The 12,577-nt window shown below is 47.4% G+C and overlaps 1 protein-coding gene across 3 annotated transcripts in view; it reads left to right on the forward strand.

Moving 5' to 3' along the window:
- Positions 1-337: 337 nt before the first annotated feature.
- The window catches only part of RAB4B (RAB4B, member RAS oncogene family), a 28,747-nt gene continuing 16,507 nt past the window's right edge, over positions 338-12,577 (forward strand). For all 3 annotated transcript variants that reach the window (XM_050319669.1, XM_050319666.1, XM_050319668.1), the window contains exons 1-4: positions 338-377; positions 5,502-5,582; positions 8,245-8,359; positions 10,746-10,808. In XM_050319669.1, coding sequence (XP_050175626.1) covers positions 362-377; positions 5,502-5,582; positions 8,245-8,359; positions 10,746-10,808 — 275 coding nt within the window. In that variant the 5' untranslated portion in view covers positions 338-361. The remainder of the gene's footprint in view (positions 378-5,501; positions 5,583-8,244; positions 8,360-10,745; positions 10,809-12,577) is intronic.

Raw genomic sequence — 12,577 nt, forward strand, 5'->3', positions numbered from 1 at the left:
CATTTGGGGACATTTTGGGGACATTTGGGGACATTTGGGGACACTTTGGGACATTTGGAGACAATTTGGGACATTTTGGGGACACTTTTGGGAGGGTTGGGGACACTTTGGGACATTTTGGGGACACTTTGGGGACACTTGGGGGGTTTGGGGACATTTTGGGGTCACTTTGGGGGGGTTGGGGCCATTTGGGGACATTTTGGGGTCACTTTGGGTTTATTTTGGGGACATTTTGGGGCCATTTTTGGGGTCACTTCCGGGTTCCCGCCGTGGCCCTGCCCATCTCCTGGCACTGCGCACCCGGAAGCAGAGGTGCCTCTCCTGGGCGCCTGCCATCTTTGGCGCCGGGCCCGGTTCCAGCATGTCCGAGACCTACGGTGAGGCCGGGGGCTTGGGGGTTGGGGGATTTGGGGAATTTTGGGGGTCCCAGGGGGATTTTGGGGGTCTGACGGGGATTTGAGGGGGTCTGAGGGGATTTGGGAGGTCTGAGGGGGGATTTGGGGGGATTTGGGGGGTCTGAGGGGATTTGGGGGATTTGGGGGTCTGAGGGGATTGGGGGGATTTGGGGGATTGGGGAGGATGGGGGAGTGTGGGGGGGGATTTGTGGGAGTCCATGGGGGATTTGGGGGAGTCTGAGGGGGATTTGGGGGTCTGGGGGGTCTGAGGATTTGGGGAGGATTTGGGGATCTGAGGGGATTTTGGGGGTCCTGGGGGATTTTGGGGGTCTGAGGGGATTTGGGGAATGGGGGATTTGGGGGGTTTTGGGGGTCCTGGGGGATTTTGGGGGTCTGGGGGATTTGGGGGGGATTTGGGGGTCTGAGGGGGATTTGGGGGTCTGAGGGGGTTTGTGGGGATTTGGGGGTCTGAGGGGATTTTGGGGGATCTGGGGGATTTGGGGGGTCTGAGGGGATTTGGGGGTCTAGGGGTGATTTGGGGAGTCTGGGGGGATTTTGGGGATCTGGGGGATTTGGGGGATTTGGGGGATTTGGGAGGAATTTGGGGGTCCAGGAGGGGATTTGGGGGTCTGAGGGATTGGGGATTTGGGGGCCTGAGGGGGATTTGGGGGTCTGGGGGATTTTGGGGATTTGGGGGTCTGAGGGGATTTGGGGGTCTGGGGGATTTGGGGGATTTGGGGGCCTGGGGGGGATTTGGGGGTCTGGGGGATTTTGGGGGATTTAGCCTGGGGGATTTGGGGGTCTGGGGGATCTGGGGGATTTGGGGGTCTGAGGGATGTGGGGGATTTTGGGGTCTGGGGGATTTGGGGGTCTGAGGGGATTTGGGAGGGTCTGGGGGGATTTGGGGGGATTTTGGGGGTCTGAGGGGATTTGGGTGGTCTGGGGGATTTGGGGAGTCTGAGGGGATTGGGGGATTTGGGGGATCTGGGGATCTGAGGATTTGGGGGAGTCTGGGGGGATTTGGGGGTCTGAGGGGGATTTGGGGGAGTCTGAGGGGATTTGGGGGGTCTGAGGGGATTTGGGGGTCTGAGGGATTTGGGGAGGATTTGGGGGATCTGAGGGGATTTTGGGGTCCTGGGGTTTTGGGGGATCTGGGGGATTTGGGGTTCTGGGGGATTTGGGGGATTTGGGGGTCCATGGGGATTTGGGGCTCTGGGGGATTTGGGGGTCCTGAGGGGATTTGGGGGTCTGGGATGGGGATTTTGGGGGTCTGAGGGGGATTTGGGGGATTTGGGGGGTCTGAGGGGGTTTGGGGGGCCTGAGGGAGATTTGGGGGTCTGAGGGGATTTGGGGATGGGGGCGGATTGGGGGATTTTGGGGGGATGTGGGGGTCTGAGGGGATTTGGGGGTCTGAGGGATTTGGGGTGTTTAGGGGATTTGGGGGTGGGGGGATTTGGGGGTCTGAGGGGATTTGGGGGATTTGGGGGGGTCCGAGGGGATTTGGGGGTCTGAGGGGATTTGGGGGGATTGGGGAATTTGGGGGGGATTTGGGGGGGTCTGAGGGGATTTGGGGTCCCTGTAGAGGATTTTGGGGTCTTTAGAGAGGATTTGGGGGTTCCTGGAGGGAATTTTGGGGTCCCTGTAGGGATTTTGGGGTCCTTTTAGAGGACTTTGGGGTCCCCATGGGGAATTTTGGGGTCCCTAAAGGGAATTTTGGGGTTCCTGGAGGGAATTTTGGGTCCCTATAAGGATTTTTGGGGTCCCTGTAGAGAATTTTGGGGTCCCTGTAGGGGATTTTGGGGTCCCTAAAGAGATTTTTGGGGTCCCTGTAGGGGATTTTGGGGTCCCTGTAGGGATTTTGGGATCTGTAGAGAGGATTTTGGGGTCCCTGGAGGGAATTTTGGGGTTCCTGGAGGGATTTTTGGGGTCCCCATGGGGATTTTGGGGTCCCTTTAGGAAATTTTTGGGTCCCTAAAGGGAATTTTGGGGTCCTTGTAAAGATTTTTGGGGTCCCTGTAGGAAATTTTGGGGTCCCTGTGGGAAATTTTGGGGTCCTTTTAGAGGATTTTGGGGTCCCTGTAGGGGATTTTGGGGTCCTTTTAGGGGATTTTGGGGTCCTTGTAGGGAATTTTGGGGTCCCCATGGGGAATTTTGGGGTCCTTATAGAGAATTTTGGGGTCTTTGTAGGGGATTTTGGGGTCCCTTTAGGGAATTTTGTGAATTTTGGGGGAAATTTTGACCTTTCCTTGTCATTTTGGGGGGTTTTTGGGGGACAATTTGGGGTTTTTTGAGGATTTTGAGCCATTTTGGACCTTTCTGGGCTCATTTTGGGGCAATTTGGGAGCTTTTTGATGATTTTGGGGTCATTTTGGGCCATTTTGGGGTCATTTTGCTCCATTTTGGGGTCATTTTGGGCCATTTTGGGGGGAATTTGCTCCATTTTGGGTGGAATTTGAGTCATTTTGGGGTCATTTTGCTCCATTTTGGGGTCGTTTGGGGCCATTTTGGGTGAAATTTGCTCCATTTTGGGTGAAATTTTGTCCATTTGGGGGGAATTTTCTCCATTTTGGATGAAATTTTCTCCATTTTGGGGTGAATTTTCTCCATTTTGGGGGAATTTGCTCCATTTTGGGTGAATTTTTCTCCATTTTGGTTGGAATTTGAGTCATTTTGGGGTCATTTTGCTCCATTTTGGGGTCATTTTGAGTCATTTTTGGGGGAATTTTCTCCATTTTGGGTGAATTTTCTCCATTTTGGGTGGAATTTTCTCCATTTTGGGTGAAATTTTCTCCATTTTGGGTGGAATTTTCTCCATTTTGGGTGAATTTGCTCCATTTTGGGGTCATTTTGAGCCATTTTGGGTGAAATTTTCTCCATTTTGGGGGGAATTTGCTCCATTTTGGGAGAATTTTCTCCATTTTGGGTGGAATTTGCTCCATTTCGGGGTCATTTTTAGCCATTTTGGGGGAATTTGAGTGATTTTGGGGGAATTTTCTCCATTTTGGGGGGAATTTTCTCCATTTTGGGGGGAATTTTCTCCATTTTGGGGGGAATTTGCTTCATTTTGGGGGGAATTTACTCCATTTTGGGGTTATTTTGAGCCATTTTGGGGTCATTTTGCTCCATTTTAGGGTCATTTTGTTCCATTTTGGGGTCATTTTGAGCCATTTTGGGGGAATTTTCTCCATTTTGGGGTAAATTTGCTTCATTTTGGGGGGAATTTGCTCCATTTTGGGGGGAATTTGAGCCATTTTGGGGTCATTTTGGTTCATTTTGGGTGGAATTTTCTCCATTTTGGGTGGAATTTGCTCCATTTTGGGTGAAATTTTCTCCATTTTGGGGTGAATTTTCTCCATTTTGGGTGAATTTGCTCCATTTTGGGTGAAATTTTCTCCGTTTTGGGTGAATTTTGCTCCATTTTGGGGGGAATTTGCTCCATTTTGGGGTCATTTTACTCCATTTTGGGTGGAATTTGAGTCATTTTGGGGGGAATTTGCTCCATTTTGGGGGAATTTGCTCCATTTTGGGACCTTTTTTTACCCATTTTGAATTGGGATTTTTGGGGGTCATTTTTGACCTTTCCTGTCATTTTTGGGTGTTTTTTTGGGGGGAAATTTGGGGTTCTTTGAGGATTTTGAGCCATTTTGGCCCTTTCTTCGTTATTTTCTGGGCTCATTTTGGGGCAATTTGGGAGCTTTTTGAGGATTTTGGGGTCATTTTGGGGTCATTTTGCTCCATTTTGGGGTCGTTTTGAGTCATTTTGGGTGAAATTTTCTCCATTTTGGGTGGAATTTGCTCTATTTTGGGTCAAATTTTCTCCATTTTGGGTGGAATTTGCTCCATTTTGGGTCATTTTGCTCCATTTTGGGGGAATTTGCTTCATTTTGGGGGGAATTTGTTCCATTTTGGGTGAAATTTTCTCCATTTTGGGGGAATTTGCTCCATTTCGGGTGAAATTTGCTCCATTTTGGGTGGAATTTTCTCCATTTTGGGTGAAATTTGCTCCATTTTGGGTGGAATTTTCTCCATTTTGGGTGGAATTTTCTCCATTTTGGGGGAAATTTGCTCCATTTTGGGGTCATTTTTAGCCATTTTGGGGAATTTGCTCCATTTTGGGTGGAATTTGAGTCATTTTGGGGGAATTTGCTCCATTTTGGGTGAAATTTGAGCCATTTTGGGGCCATTTTGGGGGAATTTTCTCCATTTTGGGGTCATTTTGAGTCATTTTGGGGTCATTTTGAGTCATTTTGGGGCATTTTGCTCCATTTTGGGGGGAATTTGCTCCATTTTGGGTAATTTTGTTCCATTTTGGGTCATTTTGCTCCATTTTGGGGGAATTTGCTCCATTTTGGGTGGAATTTGAGACATTTTGGGTGAATTTTCTCCATGTTGGGTAAAATTTTCTCCATTTTGGGGTTAATTTTTTCCATTTTGGGGGGAATTTGAGTCATTTTGGGGTCATTTTGCTCCATTTTGGGGGGAATTTGCTGCATTTTGGTTCAAATTTTCTCCATTTTGGGGGAATTTTCTCCATTTTGGGTGGAATTTTCTCCATTTTGGGGTCATTTTGAGTCATTTTGGGGTCATTTTGCTCCATTTTGGGGTAATTTTGAGTCATTTTGGGATCATTTTGCTCCATTTTGGGGTCATTTTGCTCCATTTTGGGGTCATTTTGAACCATTTTGGGGTCATTTTGAACCATTTTGGGTGAAATTTGCTCCATTTTGGGGGAATTTGCTCCATTTTGGGGGAATTTGCTCCATTTTGGGGGGGAATTTGAGTCATTTTGGGGTGAGTTTTCTCCATTTTGGGTGGAATTTGAGTCATTTTGGGGTCATTTTGAGTCATTTTGGGGTCATTTTGGTTCATTTGGGGGATTTTGCTCCATTTTGGGGTCATTTTGAGCCATTTTGGGGTCATTTTGCTCCATTTTGCCCATTTTTCGTTGGGATTTTGCCTCATTTTGGGTCATTTTTGCTCATTTCCAACCCTTCCCCCTCGTATTTTTGGGCTCATTTTGGTTCATTTCGGGTTTTTTTGGGGATTTCAAACCCCTGACCTCATTTTTGGGGCAGAATTTACCCATTTTGGGTTTTTTTTCCCCAGATTTCCTCTTCAAGTTCCTGGTGATCGGCAGCGCCGGGACGGGCAAGTCGTGTTTGCTGCATCACTTCATCGAGAGCAAGTGTAGGAATTTGGGGCAATTTCGGGGGATTTTGGGCAATTTGGGGATTTTGGGACGTTTTTAGGGTTTTTTGGGACATTTGAAGGGGTTTTTGTGTTGGGTTTTGGGGGAATTTTGGGGGATTTTGGGGCATTTTTGGGGTTTTCTTCATTAGTTTTTGCTTTTTTTTGTTGGGTTTTGGGGGGAATTTTTTGGGGCAATTTTGGGGATTTTGGGCAATTTTGGGGATTTTGGGACATTTTTAGGGTTTTTGGGTCATTTGGAGGGTTTTTTTGGTTGGGTTTTGGGGGAATTTGGGGGGATTTTGGGGCATTTTTGGGTTTTCTTTGTTGGTTTTGGTGATTTTGAGGGATTTTTTACTCAATTTTGGGGGGATTTGGGGATTTTGGTCAATTTTGGGGATTTTGGGACGTTTTTAGGGTTTTTTTGGTCATTTGGAGGGGTTTTTCTGTTGGGTTTTGGGGGAATTTGGGGGGATTTGGGGGGGGTTTGGGGTCGTTTTTGGGGTTTTCTTTGTTGGGTTTGGGTCTTTTTTTGCTGTTTTTTGGGGGAATTGGGGCCAATTTTGGGGGATTTGGGGGCAATTTTGGGATTTTGGGCCTTTTTGGGGGCTTTTTTGGGGGGGTTTTGGGTTGGTTTTAGGGGCTTTTTGTTGGTTGGTTTGGGGTCAGTTTTTAGGTTGTTTTTTGGGGTGATTTGGGGCAATTTTGGGTCAGTTTTTGGGGTGATTTGGGCTGATTTTGGGGTGTTTTTTGGGGTGATTTGGGCCGGTTTGGGGTCAATTTTTTGGGGTGGTTTTTGGTCAGTTTTTGGGATGGTTTTTGGGGTGATTTGTGCCAGTTTTGGGTCAGTTTTTGGGGTGATTTTTGGGGTGATTTGTTCCGGTTTTGGGTCAGTTTCTGGGCTGGTTTTGGGTCAGTTTTTGGGGTGGTTTGGGTCAGTTTTTAGGGTTGTTTTTGGGGTGATTTTTGCCAGTTTTGGGTCAGTTTCTGGGCTGGTTTTGGGTCAGTTTTTGGGTTGTTTTTTGGGGTGATTTGTTCCAGTTTTGGGTCAGTTTTTGGGGTGGTTTTGGGTCCGTTTTTGAGGTATTTTTTGGGGTGATTTGTGCCGGTTTTGGGTCAGTTTTTGGGGTGTTTTTTGGGGTGATTTGGGCCAGTTTGGGGTCAGTTTCTGGGGTGCTTTTTGGGTCAGTTTTTGGGGTGTTTTTGGGGGTGATTTGGGCCAGTTTTGGGTCAGTTTTTTGGGTGGTTTCTGGTGTGTTTTTGGGGTGATTTGTGCCAGTTTTGGGTCAGTTTCTGGGGTGTTTTTTGGGGTGATTTTGGCTGGTTTGGGGTCAATTTTTTGGGGTGGTTTTGGGTCAGTTTTTGGGGATGTTTTTTGGGGTGATTTTTGCCAGTTTTGGGTCAGTTTTTGGGGTGTTTTTAGGGTTGTTTTTGGGGTAATTTGGGCCAATTTTGGGTCAGTTTTTGGGTGTTTTTTGGGGTGATTTTGGCTGATTTTATGCCAGGTTTTGGGGTGTTTTTTGGGGTGATTTGTGCCAGTTTTGGGTCAGTTTCTGGGGTGTTTTTTCGGGTGTTTTTTGGGGTGATTTGTGCCAGTTTTGGGTCAGTTTTTGGGGTGGTTTGGGTCAGTTTTTAGGGTTGTTTTTGGGGTGATTAGTGCCAGTTTTGGGTCAGTTTTAGGGTTGTTTTTGGGGTGATTTGGGCCGGTTTTGGGTCAGTTTTTGGGGTGTTTTTTGGGGTGATTAGTGCCGGTTTGGTGTCAGTTTTTGGGGTGTTTTTTGGGGTGATTAGTTCCAGTTTTGGGGTGGTTTCTGGTTTGGTTTTGGGGTGATTTGTGCCGGTTTGGGGTCAGTTTCTGGGGTGTTTTTTTGGGTGTTTTTGGGGTGATTTGTGCCAGTTTTGGGTCAGTTTTTAGGGTTGTTTTTGGGGTGATTTGGGCCGGTTTTGGGTCAGTTTTTGGGGTGGTTTGGGTCAGTTTTTAGGGCTGTTTTTGGGGTGATTTTGGCCGGTTTTGGGTCAGTTTCTGGGCTGGTTTTGGGTCAGTTTTTAGGGTTGTTTTTGGGGTGATTTTTGCCGGTTTTGGGTCAGTTTCTGGGGTGTTTTTGGGGTGATTTGGGCCGGTTTGGGGTCAGTTTCTGGGGTGGTTTCTGGGGTGTTTTTTGGGGTGATTTGGGGTGGTTTTGGGTCAGTTTATGGGGTGTTTTTTGGGGTGATTTGTGCTGGTTTTGGGTCAGTTTTTGGGGTGTTTTTTGGGTCAGTTTCTGGGGTGTTTTTGGGGTGATTTTGGCTGATTTTGGGTCAGTTTCTGGGGTGGTTTTGGGTCAGTTCCTGGGGTGTTTCTGGGGTGTTTTTGGGGTGATTTGTTCCAGTTTGGGGTCAGTTTCTGGGGTGTTTTCTGGGGTGTTTTTGGGGTAATTTTGCCAGTTTTGGGTCAGTTTTTGGGGTGGTTTTGGGTCAGTTTCTGGGGTGATTTTGGCTGATTTTGGGTCAGTTTTTAGGGTTGTTTTTGGGGTGATTTTTGCCGGTTTTGGGTCAGTTTCTGGGGTGTTTTTGGGTTGTTTTTTGGGGTGATTTGTGCCAGTTTTGGGTCAGTTCTGGGGTGTTTTAGGGTTGTTTTTGGGGTGATTTTGGCCGTTTTTGGGTCAGTTTTGGCTGTCCCCAGTCAAGCAGGACTCCAACCACACCATCGGGGTGGAGTTCGGCTCCAGGGTGGTCTCCGTGGGCGGGAGGACGGTGAAGCTGCAGATCTGGGACACGGCCGGACAGGAGCGCTTCAGGTCAGACCTCGGCAGCACATTCAGCTTCATCATCATCAGCTTCAGCCTCAGCTTCATACTCATCTTCATCCTCATCTTCCTCCTCAGCTTCATCCTCATCTTCATCCTCATCTTCATCCTCAGCCTCCTCAGCCTCTTCATCATCATCATCCTCAGCCTCATCTTCATCTTCCTGCTCAGCCTCCTCCTCATCTTCATCATCATCATCAGCCTCAGCCTCGTCTTCATCCTCAGCCTCAGCTTCATCTTTCTGCTCAGCCTCATCCTCATCTTCATCTTCCTCCTCATCTTCCTCCTCAGCTTCATCCTCATCATCATCCTCAACCTCATCCTCAGCCTCAGCTTCCTCCTCATCTTCATCCTCAGCTTCCTTTTCATCCTCATCATCATCCTCAGCCTCATCTTCATCCTCATCTTCATCATCCCAGCCTCAGCTTCATCTTCATCCTCATCTTCCTCCTCATCTTCATCCTCATCTTCATCATCATCATCCTCATCTTCATCCTCATCTTCATTCTCATCTTCATCCTCATCTTCCTTTTCATCCTCAGCTTCATCCTCAGCCTCAGCTTCATCTTCATCCTCATCTTCCTCCTCATTTTCCTCCTCATTCTCATCTTCATCTTCCTCCTCATCTTCATCCTAAGCCTCATCTTCATCATCCTCAGCCTCATCTTCAGCCTCAGCCTCATCTTCCTCATCTTCATCCCCATCTTCCTCTTCATCCCCATCTTCCTCTTCATCCTCATCATCATCCTCATCCTCATTTCCCTCCTCAGCCTCATTTTCCTCCTCATCTTCAGCCTCATTCTCATTTTCATCATCCTCAGCCTCAGCTTCCAATTTTCCCAGGGTTTATTCCCAGTCTTTATTCCCAGTGTTTATTCCCTCTTTTCCCAATGTTTATTCCCGCTGTTTATCCCAGTTTTCCCGCTGTTTATCCCATTTTTCCCAGTGTTTATTCCCAGTTTTCCTAGGGTTTATTCCCAGTTTTCCCAGTGTTTATTCCCAGTGTTTATTCCCCGTTTTCCCAGGGTTTATTCTCTGTTTTCCCAGTGTTTATTCCCACTGTTTATTCCCACTGTCTATCGCGTTTTTCCTGCTGTTTATTCCCGTTTTTCCCGTTCCAGGTCCGTCACCCGCAGTTATTCCAGCTGTTTATCCCAGTTTTCCCACTGTTTATCCCCCCATTCCCGCTGTTTATCCCATTTTTCCCAGTGTTTATTCCCATTTTTCCCAGTGTTTATTCCCAGTGTATATTCCCAGTTTTCCCAGTCTTTATTCCCATTTTTCCCAGTGTTTATTCCCAGTGTATATTCCCAGTTTTCCCAGTCTTTATTCCCAGTTTTCCCAGTGTTTATTCCCAGTGTTTATTCCCTCTTTTCCCAGTGTTTATTCCCAGTGTTTATCCCATTTTCCCGCTGTTTATCCCGTTTTTCCCGCTGTTTATTCCTGGTTTTCCCACTGTTTATCCCTGGTTTTCCCACTGTTTTTTCCCAGTGTTTATTCCCTGTTTTCCCAGTGTTTATTCCCTTTTTATTCCCAGTGTTTATTCCCACTGTTTATCCCGTTTTTCCTGCTGTTTATCCCAGTTTTCCCAGTGTTTATTCCCAGTGTTTATTCCCAGTTTTCCCAGTGTTTATTCCCTCTTTTCCCAGGGTTTATTGCCAGTGTTTATTCCCACTGTTTATTCCCAGTGTTTATCCCGTTTTTCCCGCTGTTTATCCCATTTTTCCCACTGTTTATCCCGTTTTTCCCGTTGTTTTTCCCGTTGCAGGTCCGTCACGCGCAGTTATTCCCGCTGTTTATCCCGTTTTCCCGCTGTCTATCCCGTTATTCCTGCTGTTTATCCCAATTTTCCTGCTGTTTATCCCATTATTCCTGGTGTTTATCCCAGTTATTCCCGCTGTTTATCCCAGTTTTCCCGCTGCCTATCCCGTTTTTCCCGCTGTTTATCCCGGTTTTTCCCGGTGTTTATCCCAGTTTTTCCCATTTCAGGTCCGTCACCCGCAGTTATTCCCGCTGTTTATCGCAGTTTCCCCACTGTCTATCCCATTTTTCCCGCTGTCTATCCCGTTTTTCACGCTGTTTATCCCGTTTTTCCCAATGTTTATCCCGGTTTTCCCACTGTTTATCCCCCCATTCCCGCTGTCTATCCCATTTTCCCGCTGTTCATCCCAGTTTTTCCCGTTCCAGGTCCGTCACCCGCAGTTATTCCCGCTGTTTATCCCTGTTTTCCCACTGTCTATCCCAGTTTTCCCGCTGTTTTTCCCGCTGTTTTTCCCATTCCAGGTCCGTCACGCGCAGTTATTCCCACTGTTTATCCCGTTTTTCCCGCTGTTTATCCCGTTTTTCCCGTTGTTTATCCCGGTTTTTCCCATTCCAGGTCCGTTACCCGCAGTTATTACCGGGGGGCCGCGGGGGCTCTGCTCGTCTATGACATCACCAGGTCCACTCTGGGGCAATTTGGGGCCTTTTCCGTCACTTTGGGGGGGGAATTTTTCCATCCCATGATCCCAACCCTGTTATCCCATTATCCCATGATCCCATGATCCCATGATCCCAACCCTGTTATCCCATTTTCCCGTGATCCCATGATCCCATTATCCTGTGATCCCATGATCCCATTATCCCAACCCTGTTATCCCAACGCCGTTATCTGTTATCCCATTTTCCCATTATCCCATTATCCCATGATCCCAACCTTGTTATCCCATGATCCCATTATCCCGTGATCCCATGATTCCAACCCCGTTATCCCAACCCTGTTATCCCATGATCCCATTATCCCATTATCCCAACCCCGTGATCCCAACCCTGTTATCCCGTTATCCCATTATTCCATGATTCCCATGATCCCGTTATCCCAACCCTGTTATCCCAACCCCGTTATCCCAACCCCATGATCCCATTATCCCATGATCCCATGATCCCGTTATCCCAACCCTGTTATCCCAACCCCATTATCCAATTATCCCATGTTCCCAACCCTGTTATCCCATTTTCCCATTATCCCATTATCCCATTATCCCATGATCCCAACCCTGTTATCCCATTATCCCATGATCCCATAATCCCATGATCCTGTTATCCCAACCCCATTATCCCAACCCCATTGTCCCATTTTCCCATGATCCCATTATCCCAACCCTGTTATCCCGTTATCCCATTTTCCCATGATCCTATTATCCCATGATCCCAACCCTGTTATCCCATTATCCCATTATCCCGTTATCCCATTATCCCATGATCCCATTGGCCTGTTATCCCAACCCCTTCATCCCATTATCCCATGATTCCAACCCCTTAATCCCATTATCCCATGATCCCGTTATCCCAACCCCGTTATCCCATGATCCCATTTTCCCATGATTCCAGCCCTGTTATCCCAACCCTATTATCCCATTATCCCAACCCTGTTATCCCAACCCTATTATCCCATTTTCCAATGATCCCGTTATCCCATTATCCCATGACCCCATTATCCCATTATCCCATGATCCCGTTATCCTGTTATCCCAACCCCTTCATCCCATTATCCCATTATCCTGTTATCCCATGATTCCAATCCCGTTATCCCAACCCCGTTATCCCATTTTCCCATGATCCCATTATCCCATTATCCTGTTATCCCAACCCTGTTATCCCATTTTCCCATGATCCCATTATTCCAACCCTGTTATCCCAACCCTGTTATCCCAACCCGTTATCCTGTTATCCCGTTATCCCATTATCCCATGATCCCATTATCCCATGATTCCAACCCTGTTATCCCAACCCTGTTATCCCATGATCCCATTACCCCATAATCCCATGATCCCATGGTTCCAACCCCGTTATCCCAACCCTTTATCCCATGATCCTGTTATCCCAACCCTGTTATCCCATTATCCCATGATCCCATGATCCCATGATCCCAACCTCGTTATCCCAACCCTGTTATCCCATGATCCCATTATCCCATGATCCCATTATCCTGTTATCCCATGATCCCAGGATCCCATTATCCCAACCCCGTTATCCCAACCCCATGATCCCATTATCCCATTGATCCCAACCCTGTTATCCCAACCCTGTTATCCCATGATCCCATGATCCCAACCCTGTTATCCCAACCCTGTTATCCCATTATCCCATTATCCCATTTTCCCATTATCCCATTATCTTGTTATCCCATGATTCCAACCCTGTTATCCCAACCCCGTTATCCCAACCCTC

Source organism: Myiozetetes cayanensis, unplaced genomic scaffold (genome assembly GCF_022539395.1).
Source record: "Myiozetetes cayanensis isolate MyiCay16 unplaced genomic scaffold, myiCay2020 scf224, whole genome shotgun sequence".
NCBI classification, from domain to species: Eukaryota; Metazoa; Chordata; class Aves; order Passeriformes; family Tyrannidae; genus Myiozetetes; species Myiozetetes cayanensis.